General features: G+C 36.2%; 1 protein-coding gene across 3 annotated transcripts; it reads left to right on the forward strand.

Moving 5' to 3' along the window:
• The first annotated feature begins 605 nt into the window (after positions 1 to 605).
• Positions 606 to 23,687, forward strand: NMD3 (NMD3 ribosome export adaptor). Of its 3 annotated transcripts, none has more exons than XM_070944921.1 (16): positions 606 to 720; positions 2,164 to 2,251; positions 2,810 to 2,944; positions 6,507 to 6,603; positions 6,957 to 7,037; positions 10,148 to 10,276; positions 11,239 to 11,329; positions 11,688 to 11,766; positions 12,761 to 12,857; positions 13,629 to 13,746; positions 14,511 to 14,656; positions 16,970 to 17,082; positions 17,699 to 17,771; positions 19,236 to 19,342; positions 20,821 to 20,891; positions 21,716 to 23,687. In XM_070944921.1, exons 2-16 carry the CDS (start codon positions 2,208 to 2,210, stop codon positions 21,847 to 21,849), a joined length of 1,515 nt encoding a protein of 504 aa, XP_070801022.1. In that variant the 5' UTR covers positions 606 to 720; positions 2,164 to 2,207; the 3' UTR covers positions 21,850 to 23,687. The 3 variants fall into 3 exon arrangements, with proteins under 3 accessions (XP_070801022.1, XP_070801023.1, XP_070801024.1); XM_070944922.1 differs by having other exon boundaries at positions 606 to 701; XM_070944923.1 differs by lacking the exon at positions 606 to 720 and adding an exon at positions 868 to 941.
• Positions 23,688 to 24,187: the final 500 nt, after the last annotated feature.

Genomic DNA, 24,187 nt, shown 5'->3' on the forward strand with positions numbered 1-24,187 from the left:
CACTATCAGAATTCTCTCCAGAATTCTGGAAGATGCAAAAAAAAGGGTTGTGGTTTTAGCATAGTCTGATTCAGAACATGGCAAATCAGTTATTATTAGATTATGCTGAATGCAATTATTTTGATTAGGTACTTTGCATTTGCTGCCATTTAACATGAATTGTGTAAAACCAGCTACAATACATTGCACTATATTGCAATAAGTTAATAGAATAACAGAGCTGGGAAGGGAGCTTGGATACCTTCTAGTAGGAACGCTACGTATTCAAAAGTGATTGACATCAAGAGGAAAAGCTGTGTGAAGAAACGGTTTCATCTTTTTTTAATGTAACGGTTTTGGCCCGTTGGTGCGTTTCGTTTTCACAAGCCTTCCTTTCAAACTCGGTAAAAGTAATCTCAAAAAAAAAAAAAAAAAAAAAACCGCACACAAAACGGTTTCGGATCTCAATCAAACACTCCGGACCTCCACGAGGTCTGTACGGGGTGATAAAGTTTTGCCTGCCTAGAAAGGACTGACGGGGGGGGAACCGGAAGTGATTATTTCTTTTCCCTGGGCACCTCACTTTCTACTTCCCTTTTTTGAGAAAGCGTGGGGGGGGGAAATGGAGTAACTGGCGTTCTCGCGAGAGTTGCTTCGTTTCTGGAAGGATTTGGCGTAAGCGGTGAAGCGTTCCTTTGTCAGGGAAGGATAAGATCGAGAAGGTGACCGGTTGTTTTGCAGGTTGGGACAGAACGCGCGGTTGGGGAGGGGAGGGGAGGGGAGGGGGGATGGCGAGAGGGCTCGTGCCAGACTGGCCGCTGACTAGCGTCCCCGCGACAGCTCAACTGCCACGTGCAGTTGGAAGTGGGTGGGATGGGCTGATATATGAACCCCTTCCCTTCGCCAGCCCCAGGTAGTGTCGGAGTTGAACCCAGGATCTGCTCAGGAGGACAGAGAGAAGGGTGAGTGTAACAAGAGTGCTCCCTGGGGAGGATCATTCTCATGCCTTAAGAGCAGAGGTCCCCAAATTTTGTAGCTTTAAGACTTGTGGACTTCAACTCCCAGAATTCTCCAGCCCAGCATGTTAGCTGAGGAATTCTGGGAGTAGAAGTACACAAGTCTTAAAGCTGCCATGTTTGAAGACCTCTGCCTTAGAACAATATGCCTCAACCGTGGCCATGATAAGGTGGCGGACTTCAACTCCCAGAATTCCTCAGCCCAGCCTGTTAGCTGAGGAATTCTGGGAGTTGAAGTCCACCCATCTTAAAATGGCCAGAAGCACTGCCTTCCTTATACAGTAGTTCAAAAATTCAAACCTCCCATCTGTTTTCTTTGAATTTCTAGGTTCATTTCTTTGAAATGAGCCTAGAAATTCGGAAGAATTGTTACCGCCTGCTTTGCCGTTGAGCTAAGAAAGAAAAGTCCCTAATTAATAGCATCCCAAATGTGGCGCTTAGGTTGACTTTGCATTATCAGAAGGTTGCAAAAGGGGATCATCACATCACCCAGGGCCGACACCACACCATGAGTCAGTTGCCCAGTGTTGAATTTGAATTTTGATCACGTGACCATGGGGATGCCGCAACAGCAGCAAGTGTGAAAAATTAGTAATAACTCCTTTTTGTCAGCGCCGTTATAATTTTGAATGGTCACTAAAAAACTGTTGTAAGTCAAGGACCGTCTGTATTGCTTCTTATAAATATTTTGCAATGGAGTACATGTTTGAAATTTTATGGATAAATTTTGAATGGTTCTTAAAAAAAATACTGCTATTCACATAATGACATAATGCGGAATATGAAAAATGCAAAAAATACTGATTTACCAGAATGCAAACTTGCCGTTTTAAACAATAAAAAATAAAAATGGGGCATTTCTGTAAGCACACTAGTGTCCAACATCTCTTCCCCAGCAGCGGTATCTGATTCTGAATTGTGGTTGTTTGTTCCTATTTGGTTCTATAACTCAGTTGCTTTCTTTAGTTTCTAATAGTGTGGCTAAAGCCAGCTCTGTAATTATTGCTTTTACATTTTGCTTTTGACACTTGGTATTTTATAGAATTATTGAATCTCCATATCTTGACTGAAATTGAAGCACATTTCTTCCCACCTTAAGAATTGTAGAATGTGACAGATTTAGCCTTCATCATTCTCCATTTACCAAGGTCTGACTTTCTTCCACTAGGTGTCAGTGTTTGTATCTTTTGAGAATCACATGTGGAAGAAGAAATGGAATATATGAAAGAGTATACTCCCCTTCACCAGGGGAACATGTGAGTAACATGGTTTTAAAAGTCAAACTAAACATGCAGAAAATATGAAATCCTAGGATTAAATGTATGCAGGGGATTGCCTATCAGAAAACACTATAATCAGACTACCATTGCATATTGAAACAAATTGTTAGATGACAAACTTGCTTATATGACTATTAAATCAGGGTGTTATAATGATTTTTAAGCAGTGCAAAAATCAGTGCCTGTGCCAAAATAGATTTGAATAGTAGACAATGGCAATCACAGAATTCCAGGTCTGTAGGCTAGATTGGAAAATTGAAGGAAAAAATGAAGTGACAAGTTATCTCTATATTGGTACCAAGAGCATAAACGTTCAGTTGGAACTTTCTGTCTTGATTCCGAAATACGATTTGATGTGGGGCTTCAGTCAAACCATCCTGGTATTTGAATGTCTGAATCAAAATTGTATAGTACTGGTAGTAGTGTAGCACTCTTGTCACTATGTAGAAAGCAAAGTTACGTATTTTTTATTATTTTCTTTTTTTAATAAAGAAATTATGTGTTTTATTTTAATGATAATTTTATGTGTTATAGCTTATGTTGCCAATGTGGCATTGCAATCCCACCAAACCCAGCCAACATGTGTGTAGACTGTTTAAGAACTCAAGTGGATATCACTGAGGGGATTCCTAAGCAAGTCACTGTTCATTTCTGCAAACAGTGTGAAAGGTACCATCTACTTTCTAGATTTTAAATTAACAGCTATATTTGGATGTTACGATAGGCCAATTTTTAAAATAGTTTAGATTAGAATTGTAAATCTATTATATGCTACTCAAGCACTCCCACTTAGTTCCACTTGCCAACAAGTACATGTATCAAACCTGGAAAATCATAGGGTCTGTTTAATGTTGTGTGCAAATGACTAGCTAATTTTCTTTTGCTTCTGATTAAATGTAGATTTGAAATTTACTGAATTACCAAAAATCTTGTACCAAGAAATGAAATAGCAGTATTTTTTTTACTGAAATTCTTACTGTTAGCTCAAATTCTAAAACAGTTCTGATAAGGATGGTGCTATGTAGATCAGTTACGTTAGTAGCTGTATTGTACACAAACTACAATAATAATTTCCCAGTTGAAAATTTAGTTTTTTAGTTCACCTTTATTAGGGTAAAACATATTTGATCTGATTAAGAGACTAAATCTCATATTCTGTCAGAAATTTTCATTCAGAATCAGAAAAAAAAAACAGGGATAGCAACAATAGTGTGTGTTGCTAAGGGATTGTTAAGAGAGGAAGACATTGGAAATATTGAAAAAGGAGCAAACAGGCCGGTTGAAATGATAACCGTGCTTGAAGCCAAATTTGGCAGCAACTGAAAAAAAGAAATGGGCTAGTAAATAGGAGAACAGATTGATTTATCAGACATGCAGAAGAGGAAAGACCATTGCCAATAATACTCTTACAGATTTTCTTTTGGCCAAAACCTGAAACAGCCAGTGTGTTTTGGATTTCACTTCTGCTGAATCATAACACACCTGGCACCGTTTAGCAGTTTTCCTGAAACAAGTAGTCCTCACTGAACAACCACAACTGAAACCTGTAATTCCACCGCTAAGCAAAACATCACTTGTTCTCAATAGGCTTATAACTTCACTTCCATTTCCATTATTAAGTGAATCATAACTGGTCATTAAGCAAGATGGCACATGACTATAACATGCTATTGTACTGCTTTCGTTTGGTTGAAACCAGCTTGAAGTGCGCAAATTGCAATCAGATGACTGGGGGATACTGCACTGGTCATAAATGCCTACCAGTTATGAAGCACCCAGCTTCAATCACATGACCCCAGGTATGCTGTGACGGTCGTAAGTGCAAAGACCAGTTGTAAAGTTACTTTTTCAGCACCATTGTAACTTTGAACAATCATTAAACAGGCTATTGCAAAGCAAAGAGCACCTGTACGTTTTGGAATTCTAATCACAATTTATATTTTTCAATATATATATATATATATGTTTATGTAAGTTTTCACGGGTATGTATGTGTGTATAGTTAATATTTCGGGTTTCTTCCCGTGTAATTGTGGATATATCCCTAAAAGGGTAGAAGCGACGTTTCGGCAGAATCCCATCTGCCATCATCAGGCTTATGCCAGTAGTCATTTTGCACTAACTGACGTTGGAATTTCAAATCTGGTGTTGGTATTCTGGGATGGCTCCACCTTTTCATTCTGATTGGTTGGGAGTCCCAGTATGTGTTTATTGGTTTGGCTTCGGGTGTATGGTCGGTTTTTCTCCACTAGGTGGCAGGGCTTCATCTTTGTGGCTGGTTTGAATATGATTTGGTTGGGATTTTTTTGTGCAATGTTTGGTCCCATGTGCTTCCTGCCCATCAACATACATTGGACAGACCAACAGAAGAATGAGTGTGCGCATCGAGGAACACAAAAACTCAATACAAAAGCAAGAACACACATCATCATTAGTCCAACATATAAATACAACAGGACACAACATTAATTTTAATAAAACAAAAACAGTTGCAAAAATAGAACATCTCAATGGCAGGATAATCAGAGAAGCAATAGAAATGGAAAAAAGACCATATTGCATGAATAAACGGGATGACACTTCACGTCTGCCTACTATTTGGAAACCTGCTCTCATAGATAGACGAATCTTGACACCATATGTGGAAGATGGACCAAACATTGCACAAAAAAATCCCAACCAAATCATATTCAAACCAGCCACAAAGATGAAGCCCTGCCACCTAGTGGAGAAAAACCGACCATACACCCGAAGCCAAACCAATAAACACATACTGGGACTCCCAACCAATCAGAATGAAAAGGTGGAGCCATCCCAGAATACCAACACCAGATTTGAAATTCCAACGTCAGTTAGTGCAAAATGACAACTGGCATAAGCCTGATGATGGCAGATGGGATTCTGCCGAAACGTCGCTTCTACCCTTTTAGGGATATATCCACAATTACACGGGAAGAAACCCGAAATATTAACTATACACATATATATACATATATATATATATATATATATATATATATATATATATATATATATATATATATATATATATATATATATTAAATATATATTATTTAATATATTTAATATCTTTAATATATATTAAAGATCTGAAAAGTCTCTGATTTTTCTTTCATAGGATATACATATCCATATCTAGAGTAATTATCAACAATTGTTAGAAAATATTTTCTACCACCAAATGATGGTGGGAAAGGACCAACTATGTCAATGTGAACCAAATCAAAAATGCGTGTTGACAGGCGTGTAGCGCGTTTGGGAATGGCTGCTGCTTTGGATTTGGCCTTCTTGCATACAGCACAATCCAAAAACACCTTACACCCCTTTAGATCCAAACCTTTTGCGAACTCCGGCATCTTCCTAAGAACACGGAAACTGGCATGCCCCAATCTTATATATAATATATTTATGCATACATCAATTACAAACGCATGTGTACTTATACTAGGCACATTTTGATCTTTAAAAGGGCAGCAGAAGTCTCAGCAGGCTTCTATTTGTTAGTCAATATAGGTATTGGTTTTAATTAGAAACTGCTTTCAAAACATCACAGGTTATTTCTGCTGAAGAAGATATATTTCTTGAAATGGACATACAGTCCTGGAATGGACCACTCTGTTTTTTATACAACTAGCTTTAATTTATGTCTGGAATTTTTGTGTTTTGACATTTGCATTTCTCAATTGCCTGGCTTTGCCTTGCTTCCTCAAGCCAAGTAGAAATATTGTATGATGATAAATCACCTCAAAGCGTCTACCTCAAAGCGAGATGGGTGGCAAACAAATCAAATAAATAAAAATCATTACCCTCATTATCACCAAATTCATCCAGAGTAAATTAAGCTCTGAATTTAAATACAAAGATTTATGTAATGGGATATATTGCTGATAGAAAAGCCTGTTGATTGTATTACTGGTCGGATTTAGATTCAAATAATGTAATTAAAAAATAAAATAAACCTTGTGAATTCAGTGGAACTTTTTAAGATTGTGCTATAAAAAATGTTTTATTTAATTATTAAATAAAATTAGTAATTGTTACATATTAAAAGTCCTGCTGATGTCCATTACATATTAAACATATTTTTATGTTTAATAAAAAGTGTTATGCACCTGTGTTATCAAAACTGACGGCTGGGGGTAGGGAGTGGAGTTGGCTTAAAAATAAATGGTTCGGTTTATTTATTTTTTCCCCTTTCTTTATATTTCAGATATCTTCAACCACCAGCAGCTTGGCTACAGTGTGCCTTGGAATCAAGAGAACTTCTTTCATTATGCCTTAAAAAAATTAAGGCTTCTCTTAGTAAGGTTTGTCATGCATATGTTTATTTTTGTATGAATTTTAGTTAAGTTGGATACTGCTATCACTCTTGAACAAAAATTCAGTACCCAGAAGTATCTCTCAGCCTTCTTTCAACTTTTTGCTACTTCCAAAATCCAGAATTCCTAGTCGCTATGTACCAACACACTTGAAAACAAATGATTTAAGCTAGGTTACTATAACATGCACTGAGTTTATTTTGTAATATACAGAAACCATGTGTACTTTTACTCGTGGTAACATTAGTTAAAAGCTAAACTTGAGTGAATATGTTTCCGTCTCTGTTATGTTTTGCCTTTTTGAGCATTCATATGATAATCATGCTGTTTCCTCTGAATAGGTTCGGTTGATTGATGCAGGATTTGTATGGACTGAACCACACTCTAAAAGACTTAAAGTAAAGTTGACTATACAAAAAGAGGCAAGTAAACTGTGTGATGTATGTACTGAAATTGCTGCAATGTATACTGATAACTTCCAAGATACTGTTTTTAACGTTTAAAGTCATATATGGCTTGGTGTGCATATACATTCAGGACTGTCTCTCGTAACCAGAAGTGGCACACACTGTGCATTGATTCTCAGGAGGCTTGTCAGGATACCCATTTCATATCAATTTAAGTATGTAGGAACTGGGTCACTTTAAGTAGAAAAAACACTTCGTATTGGGAAGTAGAATGAATGTCCATCTTGTCTGTGATTCACAAAGCTCTGAAAGCTAGATTGTTCCCATGAGATTTTTATGTAGATGATGGACTTAGGTTGTAGTTACAGTTTTGCAATGTCTTTTGAAATTGGGCAGTATACAAAGGTTATTCTAAGCAGATAAATTACAAAACATCTCATTTCCCAAGAAAGATGTATAGATTTGGAGTATATGCAGACCAATAAAACATTAAGGAATCCTTTCTTTGTAGTAGATTCATATCATAAGCATCTCCTGATTCTTCCGCACAGTCTTAAATTCAAACAGAGTAATTATTCTCAATCTGCATATACAGTCATGGCTGTAAATGTTGGCACCCCTGAAATTTTTCCAGAAAATGAAGTATTTCTCACAGAAAAGTATTGCAGTAACACATGTTTTGCTGTACACATGTTTATTTCCTTTGTGTGTAATGGAACAAAACCAAAAAGGGGAGGAAAAAAAGCAAATTGAACATAATGTCACCCAAAACTCCAAAAATGGGCTGGACAAAATCATTGGCACCCTTTACTTAATATTTGGTTACACACCCTTTGGAATAAATAACTGAAATCAGTCGCTTCCGACAACCATCAATAAGCTTCTTATACCTCTCACCCGGAATTTTGGACCACTCTTCCTTTGCAAACTGCTCCAGGTCTCTCTTATTGGAAGGGCGCCTCTTCCCAACAGCAATTTTAAGATCTCTCCACAGGTGTTCAATGGGATTAGGATCTGGACTCATTGCTGGCCACTTCAGAACTCTCCAGCACTTTGTTGCCATCCATTTCTGGGTGCTTTTTGACATATGTTTGGGGTCATTGTCCTGCTGGAAGACCCAAGATCTCCGACGCAAACCCAGCTTTCTGACACTGGGCTCTACAGTGCGACCCAAAATCCGTTGGTAATCCTCAGATTTCATGATGCCTTGCACACATTCAAGGCACCCAGTGCCAGAGGCAGCAAAACAACCCCAAAACATCAGTGAACCTCCACCATATTTCACTGTAGGTACTGTGTTCTTTTCTTTGTAGGCCTCATTCCGTTTGCGGTAAACAGTAGAATGATGTGCTTTACCAAAAAGCTCTACCTTGGTCTCATCTGTCCACAAGACATTTGCCCAGAAGGATTTTGGCTTACTCAAGTACATGTTGGCAAACTGTAGTGTTGCTTTTTTATGTCTCTGTGTCAGCAGTGGGGTCCTCCTGGGTCTCCTGCCATAGCGTTTCATTTCATTTAAATGTCGACAGATAGTTCGCGCTGACACTGATGCTCCCTGAGCCTGCAGGACAGCTTGAATTGCTTTGGAACCTGTTTGGCGCTGCTTATCCACCATCCAGACTATCCTGCGTTGGCACCTTTCATCAATTTTTCTCTTCCGTCCACGCCCAGGGAGATTAGCTACAGTGCCATGGGTTGCAAACTTCTTGATAATGTTGCACACTGTGGACAAAAGCAAATCTAGATCTCTGGAGATGAATTTGTAACCTTGAGATTGATGATGTTTTTCCACAATTTTGGTTCTCAAATCCTCAGACAGTTCTCTTCCATGCTTAGTGTGGCACACACAGACACACAATGCAAAGACTAAGTGAACTTCTCTCCTTTTTATCTGCTTTCAGGTGTGAGTTTTATATTGCCCACACCTATTACTTGCCCCAGGTGAGTTTAAAGGAGCATCACATGCTTGAAACAATCTTATTTATCCACAATTTTGAAAGGGTGCCAATGATTTTGTCCAGCCCATTTTTGGAGTTTTGTGTGACATTATGTCCAATTTGCTTTTTTTCCTCCCTTTTTTGGTTTTGTTCCAATACACACAGGGAATAAACGTGTATAGCAAAACATGTGTTACTGCAATACTTTTCTGTATTTACGGCCTTGACTGTACATTACTAAAGATATTATCTTTTATCATAGATTATTTGATTATTTTTTTTACTCATTTATTTAATTAAAATATTTATATCGCTGTCCATCATCTAACCAACTCTGGGTAGCTGTCAATCAAAAGTTAAGACAATGTATAATATTACATATATATTAAAGCAGATTAAAACCAAGATGGCACCAAGTCAACCTTCTAATGTGTAATTATCCAATCTTATCTCAGGTTTGCCAAACTTTAGGAGACAGAAGGGTAGGAGCTTAGATGGAAAAGACACACTTCCTAGTTCCTATCAGTAGTAGTATTTAGGGGAAGGGCCTGGGAGCATGTCCATTCATAGTATTGTCATCTTTCCCAGTCCCTACTTAATGCAGGCTATTGCCACACTGGGGCTCCAAAATGACCTCGGTCAGATCAGCTTCAGGATTGACAGCAGGTTCCATTATAGTATCTCTAATAGATTACCAATCATCTGTTGGTTGAAGAATTTCAGCAAAAGAAAACTCATCATTGTGTTATGCTGAATCAATAAATTCCTTCTAATGTCTGGACTGAAAGTATTCCCTTGTAAATTTAATCCAGTCTTGTTCTCTATGAAAAGTATTCCCTTGATTATAAAATAGAGAATAAATCCACTCTGTCTTCTATATAACACCCCTTATAATAGTTGAAGATTGTTTAACATTTGAAGATATTTCCCCTCAAGTTGTTTTTTCCGTAGGGTAAATGCATTTTTAACTATTTGTTGTAGTACATGGTTTCCAGATATTTCATCATTTATCTGTGCTTTATGAAAGCCTTCTTCTAGCAGAAGAAAAAATGACAACCATAAACTACAAATTGGATAAGTTTTGAAGAAGGAAAAAAATTAGGGAGAGATTTATTTATTCAATGAGTTTGTAAAATCACCTAATTGCCAGTTGACTCAAGGTGGCAAATCTTACTTGTTCTCACCTAGGTAATGAATGGTGCAATTCTTCAGCAAATCTTTGTAGTAGAGTATATTGTTCAGTCACAAATGTGTGAAGACTGCCATCGAGTTGAAGCTAAGGACTTCTGGAAAGCAGTGGTTCAAGTTAGGCAAAAGGTGTGTATATGTGCGTATATATCACTAATAGTGAATGCTGAAGACATAGTTCATCTGCTAGGATTTCATCTGATGTGTAGAAATGTACCATATTTTTCGGTGTATAAGACGCACCTTTTTACCCCCAAAAGGGGTGAAAATCTGGGTGCGTCTTATATGCCAAATGTAGCCCCGCCCACCCACCGGCCCCCACCCTTCGGCCATTTTCGGCCAGTTCCAGGCGGCAGGGATCTGGGTCGGGGCACAGCCTGACGAACAACCCTCCCTCTTCGGGACAGTGGGGGGGGGGAGAATCTGCCCAGCAGCTTTGGGGAACAAGGTGCCATGATTTGCGGCTGGTCACCCCTCTGGCCGCGCTGACTTCACTCCCCAGCAATGTGAGGAGCCGCCACTGCCTAACCCTCTCTGCGCCCAGGAGCCAAGCCGAGCTGAATGGGAGCCCCTAAAGGGAAACGTTCCTCCTTTCCAGCCATCGCTGCCCGGATTCCAAAATGCAAACCTCAAGAGTCGCGCTTCAGGTAGCGGCCAGTTCCCCTGCAATGTGCAGCGGGGAACTGGGAAGTGCTTTGGATTCAGGGAGGAGATTGTAGCACTGACGCCTAAAAGTGTTTTTCTGCACATTGCAGAGCTGCGTGTCCCCGTCCTCCTTCTCAGCAGACTCTTCTCTTTCCTCCTGGCCAGATCCGCCACCTGAAACACGGTGCACTTTTTTTTTTGTCTCTGCACACACCCCATGTTTGGAATCGGGAAGGGGATCGTGGGTCTGCTGCCCGAACCCGCGATGTTTATTATTTATTTATTTTGGTCTATATATTTATTCCTGCCTTTATAATTTGTATGGGCCACAGAGTTTCGGATTTCAAGTGAAATGATAGCTCTCGTGGTCTTTTTTTTTTTAATACCCTTAATCCCTTTGCAGGAATATAAACACAATCTATGTATAAATTTTGTTTTGTTTATAGACTCTACATAAAAAGACATTCTATTATTTAGAGCAATTAATTTTAAAGCACAGGCTTCACCAGAACACTCTTCGGATCAAAGAGATTCATGGTAAGTAATATGCTTTTATATTCTTTATGTAAAGCTCTTTGTGTATGAATGATCGGCATCTCAATACTAATAACATGAGTTACTAGTACTCAAGAATAGAATGCTTGCTTTTTAAAGAAACTGGATCACACAGGAAAGTCAGTTGAGGATTATTGTTTGTTTGTTAGTTAAATAAATAAATTTACATTGTTGTCTAACTATTTTTAGAATAAAATTAAAATTTTCTTAACAAGTTTATATAAAGAACTCAGTTTACATTAGTCTATGAAAATATCAAAACAGCTTTTCACAAAAATCCAGGAAAATAAGATCCCTTATAAATAAGTCTTCATTTCAATTTCATTTTATGTACCTACAGATGGTCTGGATTTCTATTTTGCTTCCAAACAGCATGCTCAGAAAATGGTGGACTTCCTTCAGTGTACTGTACCTTGTAGGTAAGTCTTTGTTCTTTAAATTGTCCATAGTTGTTAAATTGTGCATAGTTGTTTAAGGCATTGTACACATATTGAAAAAAGTTAGACAAACCCCAAGTTGTCAAACTTTTGGGGGGGGAAAGTCCATACACATGGTTTATTTTCTGATGTACTCCAGAACATCATTAACAACCCATAACAGACATACTCATATTCAAGTATAGTCTTGTTTGCCTGATACTTTATTTGAAGATTTACATATTACAATTCCAATAATGAGAATAGAAATAGAGTGAAATAGAGTGAAACACCAGATCTGATAAACTCCCAAACAAGAACAGTAAAATGTAATTGGAAGAAGGCTTCTCCTTTCAAGATAAGACATTGAGAGTCACCTTACAAGTGACATGCGCAACGTATAAATTTAATGAAATAAATAAAGTTATATTTTCATATCATGGAAGCAAAATCCAATACATGTTCTTGCATTTTATCTTTCAAGCTTTTCTTATATCTTTTGGAAAGAGGGAAAGCTTATACTTCGAAAATTACTATTAGAATGAGATCCTTGCAGTTTTACTTTTTAATGAATATTTAACAGTCGGAATGGTTCAAGTATTAACCATTGTGGAGATGATAGTTTATATCTTTGGAGAATGTTGATTCTTTTTAAATGTCCTCTTTCAATTTTCACTTTTACAAACTAGAAGTGATTTAAGTAATACAGCCAAGATTTAGACTTGTAATTGTGAATGGGCCTTACCTTATTTTACAGGGTAGGGAGGGAGAGATTTTTATTGTAAAATCTAATTCATCTATAAATCTAATCCAAAATATGATTTGTTTGTTATAAGCTTATGAGGAACTGCTCGTTATGGCTGGGCTTTGTCTACAAGCCAGGCCACCTTGATTTGTTCAGAAAACCATGGGTTTTTTTTTTTTTTTTTGAAAAAATGAATTATACCTACAGCCTTATTTGCTCTGATTTGAGTTTGTCATTTTTTTTTAATTTCAGAATTAAATCATCACAGCGTTTGATTTCTCATGACATTCACAGCAATACATATAATTACAAAAGCACTTTCTCTGTTGAGATTGTTCCAGTATGCAAGGTATTTTCTGTCTTTATGGATTAGGCACTGAAAAACTACACATACTTTTTGCCTGGAGTGGGATGTTCCTTAGAATAAATTGTATTCATTCTTGCACATGTATTTATTTATTTCATTTATATGTCACTTAATTCACTCTCAAGTGACCTTGGGTGGCTTTGAGCAACGTTGGGCAGCATATATTGGATACTATTCAATATGAGATAAAAAGAACTGAGCTGTCCAATCCCTGTAAAAGCATTAATTATTTGCATTTATTAGAGATGGATAATCTGTGGCTCTTCCAAGATTCCGTTTAATTTTAGTCAGACTACATTAACTAGGAGTCAGATGATGGAACCTGTGTTCTACCAGCTTCAGATAATTTTTTTTCATTCCTGGTTTACATCTTAATGTCAGTACAGTATTTGGTATGAAATCTAATAAGTAAGTGCAGTTAAATTCAATTGAATGTTCTTCCAACTATATAGTCGGTAGCAGCAACTATATAAAATTTAAAAATTATATGTGTGCGTATATACATGATCAACTTAGCAGGCAGTGATTAATAAGTTAATCTAAACAAATCTATTTTAATACTATTTAAATCTCCATTTAGCATTAATGAGCTGATATTAATTAATTCTTTGCCTTATTTCAATAATTCTTTAATACCCGGAAACATATCAGTGTAGTTTTCTGATCTCCAGATGTCTTTCAGGATTTATTAAAACGGTTTAAGATAGAAAATGGAAATAAATACCATTTTTTGTTTCTGTTCTTCATTTGCAGGACAATGTTGTGTGTTTATCACCAAAACTGGCTCAAAGCCTTGGTAACATGAGCCAGATCTGCATCTGTATCCGGGTAACCAGTGCCATTCACATCATTGATCCAAGTACTCTTCAAAGTAAGTTTGTTGATATTTTCTCTGTAAACTCTAATCATAAAATACCAATAATAAACACTCGGTATGAATCTTCATTTAAATACAGTCCTAAAGCCTTTAAAAAAAACTGAACTATTTTTAAGGTTTGAAGCTACAGTTGAAAATACGTGTATCTTTGACATGTGAGAGTATTGTTTTCAAGATTGCGGATTCAAGGAAACTAAATTTTTAAAAGGAAAATATAAAAAATGAAAAACATGTTTTTCAAAAGTTTAAAAACATAAATTGATAATTAAGTAATTTAATAAATGAAAACCTGCTAACTAGATACCACCTTACAGCTATTTTAAAACAGATTATTAGATTCTGATCATAGGCATGGTGTCATTCAAGATTTTTCACAAGAGTTTTCCCGTTGAAATCAAAAGGACCCAAAACCTAGAAAGGCAAATCTTGAAATGAACTCATCCAGTCATGGTATTATATGCAAATCTACAACTAAGCTGTGAATGAACAATTTGGATCTCATATTTTCCCTTAGTAGCTAGAGTCCTAGGTTGCCAGCTGTCTGAATTTCCAAGACATTAGAAGTTAACTAGAAGAAATACTTGCTTGTGATTCCTTCATAATTTGTCCATTCTATTTCCCCATTCAAAGCCTACAAACTACTTCACCAACATCAGGTTACTAACCAGAATACCATATCAGCATGTATATCCAGAAATGTCGACAATTGATTCATAAATATCTGATCTGGTTCCTATTTTCTTCTTTTGCTCTTTCAGTTGCAGAAATAGATGGAAATACTTATTGGCGCCATCCTTTTAATAGCTTGTTTCATCCAAAACAGTTAGAAGAATTTATTGTAATGGATATCAGTAGGGCCTATGAACAGAAGCAAAATGCTGGTGCAGGCATGAAATCCAATAAGGTAAGCATATTTGTTTGGTTCTCTGCTAGAAGCTTGAGTAAATTTTGATTCCTGATTAACATTGTTTCACTTTGCAGGTATATTGCATATAAGTATGATAGTTCCAATGAAGTCCTTGATTCTTCAGAATGATTTAAATATTGTTTATTTTTATATAATTAATTTATATAGTTATCTCACCAAAAGTGACTTTGGATGGCATACAACAAAGCTAAAAATAATTAAGTAAAACCACTATCATTAATTGTAAAAATATTAAAAACTAGAAAAACAAAACAAACAAGGAAATAATAAGTATTAATCAGGGGCATACTTAATTTAGATTAACTTCAGCAGGTGGAATAACACTACCAAGAAGATCATAATTTCATCCACAGAGTTATGCTCAGGATTATCCCGATAACCTTTTTTGCTTTTTTAAAGGCTTGATCCAAGATTTGTCATAGGGTAAATCCTTTAAAATGAGGAATATTTTGCAATTAATCATCAATAATTTCAGATCAGGTATTCAGATTATTGAAATTATGAAAAATTTTGGATTTTATAATTTAGGGGTGTGATTAGAATACTTTTATTTAGGAAAACAACTTGTACCACAATCTTTGCATTTATGAAAATATGTTTCTTTGCTTTCTTTAGAAATATATGAAAACACTTCATTTTCAATGATGTCATGACAATAAATGTGATACAATTAGTCTTAAAAAGAGACATATGCTGTAAATTACTATAATTGTTCTTGTCTAACATAAGCAAGTTTACGCTGAAGAGTAACATTCTAGATTTAAGTACAGGTATTCCTTGCTTAATTACCACAATTAGGAACAGAATTGTTTGTTGAACGAAGCAGTCATTAAGTGGTACATTACAGGATCACTTCACTCAACAACTACAATCCTGGCAATTCCCCTATAGTCATTCCCCTTATAGTCATAATGAACTCATGGGTCATTAAGTAACAAGCACAGGACTGCCTCAGGGTATGGGGAAGCATGCTGAATGCTAGAAAGGGCTGAATGCTAGGAAACCTCCACAGCAGGGGAAAAGCAGCTATCCTGCAGGAAGGTCCAAATAGCCAGGAGGCTCCAGGGGCACACTATAGTATAAAGCAGCCCCACCCACCCAAAAGAAGGGCAGAATGCCCAGGCAGCCAAAGGCCAGGGGAAAAAAGATACGCTAAAGCTTCAGCCGCTGCACCTAAAATGCCCCTTTTTGCCTAACTCCTGGAGCAGTAGAGCTAGATTTGTGCTGAAATAGCAATAGCACCGCTTCACAGTGTTTTACAGCCCTCTCTAAGCAGTTTACAGGGTCAGCATATTGCCCCCAACAATCTAGGTTAGTGATGGTTAACCTTTTTGGTGCCGAGTGCCCAAAGCGCGCATGGGCGCACACAAATGCATGCACGTGTGCCCGAACCCCAAAATGCAATGTGAGCACCCCGCTGCGCATGCACCCCTCCCCTGCACATGTGTGCACATCACTCCGTGCTCTATTTTGCTTTCCAGGTTGGTGCAGGAGGCCTTCCAGGCCCAAAATGGGGTGTGGGTGGGGTGCAGCTGCAATGGGAGCACCCGGCGCATGTGTCCCATCCCTGCGCATGCACACCTCTCACATGCACCCTGCCCCCCATGCATGCGCGGCAGAAACCCACTGGCCAGCGAGAGGTGCATGTGTGGTGAAGCTGGGCTTAGGTGACACGTGTGTCCGCAGAAAGGGCTCTGCGTGACACCTGTGGCACACGTGCCATTCGTTCACCATCACGGATCTAGGTCTTCATTTTACCCACTACGTCGCTCTTAAATAAAGGAAAAAACACTTGCCCTCCTTTTCCCAAGGTTTTGCCAAGAAAGCATATATTTCCCAAGTTTGCACAGAGAACCACCAGTTCTAAAAGAAAAGTTTTGGCTTCGCTTCCTATGAGTTAATACCACAACACAGATTTCTCGAGGAGAACAGCTTCGGCTTGGCTTATTAACGATCAAACAAAGCTTTACTTTGGGATGTATAAGTTAATCATATATGCATTGTGATTATTTTGTTACTTTAGTTTGCAAAATGACTTCGTTATATTATTTGAAAAGCCACATGTGAAAGTACACTCAGCATATAGTGGATTTCACATGTACAGCAGCATTTGCTAAATGGGTGATGAACATCACACAAATGTGCATTGCTTGAAAATCTACATGTGAAAATTCTCAATGTAGCTTAGAAAGATTGAATCATTAGGCTAGAAAGTAATTTGTAATTGTTTTGCTTCGGTTAATGAGCTACTTTTCATGTATGTACTCCTTTTATTTTGACATTTCTAAGCATATCCTTGCGGAAGCCTGGGTTCAGAAAACATCAGAATTGAATACAGACCATCAGTATTTCTGTCGTACTCACTTGGGGCATCTTCTGAATCCTGGAGATCTTGTATTGGGGTTTGTAATATTCTGTATCTTTCTCTACACATACAATGTTATGGTTGATATACACGATAAAATGGGAGAGAGAAGAGTTGAAAACAAAGTTATTGGGCAGCCAAATTATGCAAGGATTTCAGTCAGTTTTTCCCATCGTGCCCGATTGAATGCTCATTGGTAAACAATAGAAAACATTACAGTGCTTTATCTTTGCACTTTTATACCAGATTCCTTTTGCTAGTCCATGTTTGGACTCCAATGTCTACAACCTACATTAACATGTCTCCTTTGGGATATTGCTGCAGCTAGAAACTGCATTTGCTTCTAGAAAGAAAGCGAAAGAAAGCTTTATGGGGTCTCTAAAGTCTTGGATCAAAAGACATTGGGCTTCGGTATTTTTATATGCTTTGGAAAACTGTCAGATACAGATTCTGTCAAGTCTCCCCTCTTGTTACTATTCTGGTTATTTGCATAATGACACATTTTGAATTTTTCATGAAAATATTCAATGGTACTTAATCTTGTTGTAAATGTTCTCCATTCTACTCTATAGTAATCTTATGGAAATAACACTTGTTAAGATTTATAGAACAATATATAATTAATACATGTTTTTCATATTTTTGTTTTCTAGCTTTGATTTGGTTAATTGTAATCTGAATGATGAATATGCAAATAAGATGAATCCCCATAATGTTCCTGATGTGGTATGGTGTGATTTTTTTTTCTTTAAACAAGTCATTTCTTAAAGTTAAAAACACTCATAAACATTCATAGATTGTGGCATATGCTTCCATTCTCAAATTTGACAGTTTTAGTTTTGTTTTGCTTCTTATTTAATTAATTGACTTCTTCTGTTCCATTTATATAGCCACATGTCCTACAATACTGTCTCTAGGTGACTTAAATTTAAAAACCGTACAAACATACTAAAATCATATTAAAATAACATATGATCTGTTGGATTACAGTCCACAGAATCCCATATCGGCTAGGAATTCTAAAATTTATTGTATATATAATACATCTTAATGCACATCAAGAATTCTGACTTGCCTTTGTTTTCTATTAGTATATTTTGATAGCATAATAAATTAATTTTGTTTCATGTTATTTTATCTTAGCTAGATATAGAAATTATATTTGTTTTTCTTTTGTGCCCCAGTTCTCTAACAAGCACTATATCCATTTTTATTTCTCCACGTCTTAAACATGACCATTTAGCCTGGCCTAAATCTTCCCCCTTTTTAAATGTGGAAATTTTAAATTTTAAATTTTTAAATTTATAGGGGCATGGGTAAGGCGTTTTAAATTGGGGAGCCATTTTGGATTTAATTCTGTTTTAAACGTATTTTAATGTTTATATTGTATGTTTTTTAATTTTGGCTGTTCACCGCCCCGAGTCCTTCGGGAGAGGGGGCGGTATAAAAATCTAATAAATAAATAAATAAATAAATAAATTCTGTCTCCCTGAAGTGTCTGTGAATTTTACATGTTTGTATGAAAAAATCACATTAAAATTTAATTTAATTTACAATTAAAATTGGGCCAATACTTTCTCTTTCAAGTATATCTTTGTTGTATAAGAGAGAGCATATGAGTCCCCAAGGTTATACATGACCTAAAAATCTTAGATTCAGACACCTTGAGTAGTCGTTTCCAAATGCTAATTTTTAAAGTTCCCACTTCTAGTTTATTTTTTAAATGTTTTTAATACACTCCGTTGTCTTCTTGTTTATACTTTAAGTCATTTCTTTTTTCCAGGATCAAATTAAGGGTATAGAATAGACTAGTATAGACATGTTTAACAAGCTTACTACTTCCTGTCACATCTACTCTTGGTCAAAATATTGGCTCATAATCTGCACTATATGTGAAGTAGCTGGAGTATATAGAGAAGGTATAACATAAGCAGTCACTTTTAATCATTTTCTTTGGAAACTGCTGTAGCAGGATTTTTTTATTTTTATCTGAAAAGTAAAAATGCTTTCGATAAACAATTGGTTTTGCATTTTGCACTGCAAAGAACCAAAATGGCAGTTCTAATAATAGTTTTAGTGAAATTATTTACAAATATACTATTTAATAAAAATGGATTTCCAGGAGATCTCAATATTTTTCTGTAGACAGTATTAATCTGGGCTTATTTTTTTCCCCTGCTCCATTCATAGGTTTTGATTAAAAAAAGTTACGATCGCACCAAGCGTCAACGTCGCAGAAATTGGAAACTGAAAGAATTACAAAGAGACCGAGATAACATGGATACCGATGATGAAAGGTTATGAATTCTTTTAATCTCCTTTTTTATGCTTTGTTCTTATTTTACCAGCTTAATCTGCTTACTTGTGCTCCCAGTTTAAGTTGCTTGCAGAAGATCTGTGTGAGAACTATCTACGTGACATATGCATTTATAAATGAAGTCTCACAAAGTTTAAAGAATATAAAAATTGAAGTTAATGTATTTGAGCTACAATTAAATAAAATGGGAAACTCTAGGAATCTTAAATTGTGCTCTGTTCTTTCACTAAAGTTAGAGCAGCAAAAACACAAATGCCAGGAAAGAGCTTATTCACCTCTACTATCTCTTGATGTCCATTTTGATTGAATTTGCACGTTGAATTTAGGTTGCTTGGTTTTGGTTTAGCTTATTATACAATCTCAATTATTTTTACTCAGAAATAAATTGATCTAGCCGGTAAGGCTATGCAAAATTTTTGAAAAGAGCACCCTGCAAAGCACATTGGCAGAAGCAAACCCTTTGCAAAGCATTGACACAAAGCACTCCTGAACATATTAAAGCAACTCTATCGTTTGGAAGATTGGTACAGCTGTGTTTAGGGGTTTCTCTGGCTGTCTTGTTTATTTGCTTGTTGTCTCAGAGTGTGCACAGTGTGAATGCTAGTTTGAGACAACCCAGGAGCAAAATACAGTACACAGAGCTTTTGTCTTTCAAACAGTGGTTTATCTACAAGTCATATCTATATACATACACGTTCTAAGCAAAGCCAGGCAATCAATCAATCTTCAACTCTATACGGAGAGAAATACATGGAGAACTACAATGGAGATGGAACATGAGGAGAGAGAGACTGCCCTCACAGGGTCTCTCTTACATAGCCTCTTAAAGTGATAACCCTGCTGACTCATTCTCATTGCATCATATCAGTTTACAGCATTACAGCAGCTGGTCAGCTGTTAAATCATCATTACCTTAACACTTGTGTTGTAACCTTTTCACTTGATTACTTCACCAAAGGAAATGTTTCTATGCCTATAATCATAGAGAGCTATGAAAAGTTTTCAGAACAGCCACACAGAGATGCAGCTTCATGTGCAGCAGTACATTTTGCAAAGTACCCATTCCTAATTCACCAGTTATCATTAGCCAATTGTAGCTTAGTATAAAGCCACTGTTGAAACAAATTGTGGCTTAGTTTAGTGTAAACTAGCATGTATTAAACCCAGTTTAAGAGCTGATGGATGTAACTAACTAAATTAAAGACTGAAGATCACCAACATTGTATTTGGTTTTCCTGCCCAATTTTTGAAACTGGTTTTTCTCAGAACACTGTATACTTAGAATAGGTTCATATGGAACAGGAATTTAATATGTTTGTAACAGTTATAGAACATGCCTTTGAGCCAAATATTTGGTTTTTTTCATGTTATTTGCATGTGCATGTAATTAATCTAGAATGCATAGTTCTGGGTGGGGAAAAAATGCTGACTTTATTTCCAATGTGATATTTTTTACAGACAATACCAAGACTTTTTAGAAGATCTAGAAGAAGATGAAACAATTAGAAAAAATATCAATATTTATAAAAGTAAGTTTCCCAGCTGAAATAATTTCATTCTTCTTGAACACTGCAATGTTAGGGAATATTGCATCTATAGAACCTGCAATTCATGAGGAATAGAGGTCATATTTTTCTTAAATTAGCTTTATTGCTAAGACATGTTTGATGATTAGTGATTTGCCTACCTCTATTCGATTGCCAACATTTTTTAAACTGTCTGAAGATTAAGATAATTAATTTGGCATAGTCGTTAAAGAGGCTGTATTAGAAGCTGGAATATTGAGAGTTCTAATCTCCCTTAGGCATGAAACCAGCGGGGTGACTATGAAAGCCAGCTGGGTGACTTTGGGCTGTCACTCAGCCCTAGAAAGAAGGAACTGTCAAACCACTTCTGAAAATATTGCCAAAAATACTTGTCTCTGCAGTCACCAGACGCTAGGATTAATTCAATAGATTATAACAGCAATAAGGATACATTGGCTCTTGGGTTTCTCCCATGGGTTTGTCCAGACATGGGTGTCCACAGAGTCAAAATTACAAACACAGATCATTATGCACATATCCATTTCTAAGATAATGTCCTTTGTTTTATAATAAATTTGGCAACAAGGCTTTGTAAGAATTTACCATTGGTTAGTTTATTTTATGGTTCTCTTCATAAACATTTATATGATAGATAATGCAAAGATAGCACAGTATTTTTATTTTATTTTATAAAATAAAATAAAACCTTGTAGAAATACACGTTACTAATCTTTAAGATTGTAATATTCTATGCCCTGCAGAGAGCCATGGTGTTTGATCCTGTAATAATTTCTTTATAGACTATATGTTATGTTTTTATATTGTAGATCCAGTGATACCAGTGGAGGGTGACATAGATGATGAGAGCATTCCCCAAATCAGTCTCACTGAAATGCTTGAAGACCTTCAGATATCTGAAGATGCTACAGGGGGAGAAGGTGCCAATATGCTGATGGGATAAGTTAGGAGATCTTGCTAAATTGGTATATTTCCTACTATTTTAATAATTTCAATATCTGTTCTTGAGGCTGTTGGTGTTGACAGGTATTAACAAATCTCAAATAAACTGGTCCTTTAAATACATATCTTACAGCTGGCAAATGAATGAAGTTCAAATTCAAATTAGGAAGTGAAACAATTTGAATCAAGATTATTCATATTATTTGAAAATGATTTAAATTTCTTTAGAGTGTAAACAAAAAAACTGATTCAACATGTTGCAGTAAGTTTGAATGAGATTTGATAGTTTAGTATGCTTTATGACATAAGTGTCAAAATATCATATGAGTCATGAAATTATGAAATTATGCAGATAATGTAAAGACATAGATTATAATTATGGTATAATTTATTTAATGCATATCATTTGCATTATAACATCATGCTCCATGAAATGTCATTTCTCTTCTTCCCCAGCTATTGTAATTTCTAAAATTTATTTATGGTTTAGGACTGTACCAGGGGCAGGTTCCAAATCCTGTCGCTACTGGTTCACTCGTGCGCGCACACTCGCACATCGCTTCTGCACATGCGCAGAAGTGTCCGGGGATATGGGCGGAGCCTCCCGCCGCTACCAGTTCGCCCAATTTGGTGCAAACAGGTAGGAACCCACCACTGGACTGTGTGAATTAATAAACCATGGTTAGGTTAGAGTTAGGGAGATAGTGTGATACATGAACCCCACAATTAAGCATACCAGCTAATATTCCAAATATTTAGAACTATATTTGTGTCCTTCAGTTCTTTCAGAATAATGGCAGTTGAAATCCAGACAGGTAAAGAATGGTCAGGCTGGTGTAAACTCTGTTTAACTTCTCCAACAGGACATAATTCTTAAGCCTTCTGTTGAGGTTAGAAATATGTTCATGAGGTAAAAAGGTGCATCAGTATTGCAGGTCTGAAATACTTTCTTTGTAATTTTTTTTTATTTGTGCAACATACTCTCATTGATGGAAGTTAGAAGTAGACACAAACCATAAAAAACATTTTTTAAAAATATGCTGTATTAAGCTGACAATATTTTTATGGTATAGAAAATGCTAACTGCTTTTGTATCTGTTTTCTTGATATGTTATTATCGTTTCCAGCTAATCTTTAAAGAACACCAAAGAAGTCTTTTTTTTTCTTTACTTCCATAAGTTGATTATACATGTCCAGGAACAGTTTTTAGAATGCTAATTTATGATTACAGATACTATTTAATTATGCAATGAGATTTCACAAGTTGTGGTTGTGGTCTTACATAGACATGTAAGAAAGTGTGTTTATGAAAGCAGAATGGGGAAATCTAGAACTTTTGTCCTTGCCAAATCAATTATTTTACAGGTGTGACATAGTTTGGGGAAGGAGTCTACACAAACAATTTTTTTTCTGTTGCATTTCAAGATCTCTCCCTTGAGTTGAGGAAGTATCAAATAGCTTTTCAATGATTAAAAAAACAAACAATTCCCCTAAATAAGGACAACACGCCATAAAATCATTTCATACAAGATTGGTATACAATACCTCTTTTCAGAGTAATTAAATAGAAATGGTATCATTACTAAAAGAGTTTTTGTAGTAAAAGAAATGCACTTCTCAATCCATATAATGATATTTGAATATTTGTATTATTTACATCTCTGTAATATTTCACTCTAAATGTAGTGTAGTAATATTTCACTCTAAATGTAGAGCAGATGTTACATCAAAGAAGTTTTAGAAATTACACTGCTACTTTTACAATGAATTTGTAAATGCTGTTTCACTGTTTTGGTAATAACTACCTTTCTTCATTAAAATATGTCAAGATTGAGCTCATCGTTGATACTATGTTTCAATTTCATCTCATATCTTGTACACTCTTAATCAGATGTATATATTTGTTCTGCATCAATGCTGCATGATCCATTTTATTTTCATCAAAGTCTATAACGTATTCATGAAAACGTTTTTAGCACTGAAGCATATATAATTAATCTCAGCTATATGTTCATTAGAATGTATTGTTGCCTTCTGAAAAAAGGAAAGGTAAAATTGCACTTTATATTTAGTGACTGCAACATCTACCAATGGAGTTGCCAATCCCAATTGTGTTTGCTAGATGGGGATTACCTGTCACATTCACACAAACACTTGATGAAAATGTGATAGGCTAATATGTGCTTTAGTTACGTTGTGTGAACAATAACAATTGTAGTAATTCAGTGAGACTTGATTCATTAAATTGTACTTATATATTATGCAAAGACAGCCTACTGTCCGAGCCTTCCCCAGACTCCAGGACTGGCCCATGATCCTCCCCAGCCTCCTCACTGTCT

Source organism: Pituophis catenifer, unplaced genomic scaffold, assembly GCF_029215685.1.
Source record: "Pituophis catenifer annectens isolate HBS135680 unplaced genomic scaffold, rPitCat1.0.hap2 SCAF_6, whole genome shotgun sequence".
NCBI classification, from domain to species: Eukaryota; Metazoa; Chordata; class Lepidosauria; order Squamata; family Colubridae; genus Pituophis; species Pituophis catenifer.

Coding starts and splice junctions, on each gene's coding strand:
- NMD3 (XM_070944921.1), top strand. CDS start 2,208: ATGGAATATATGAAAGAGTATACTCCCCTTCACCAGGGGAACAT. Junction 12,858..13,628: donor AGATTGTTCCAGTATGCAAG/GTATTTTCTGTC, acceptor CTTCATTTGCAG/GACAATGTTGTGTGTTTATC. Junction 17,772..19,235: donor CCCATAATGTTCCTGATGTG/GTATGGTGTGAT, acceptor CTCCATTCATAG/GTTTTGATTAAAAAAAGTTA.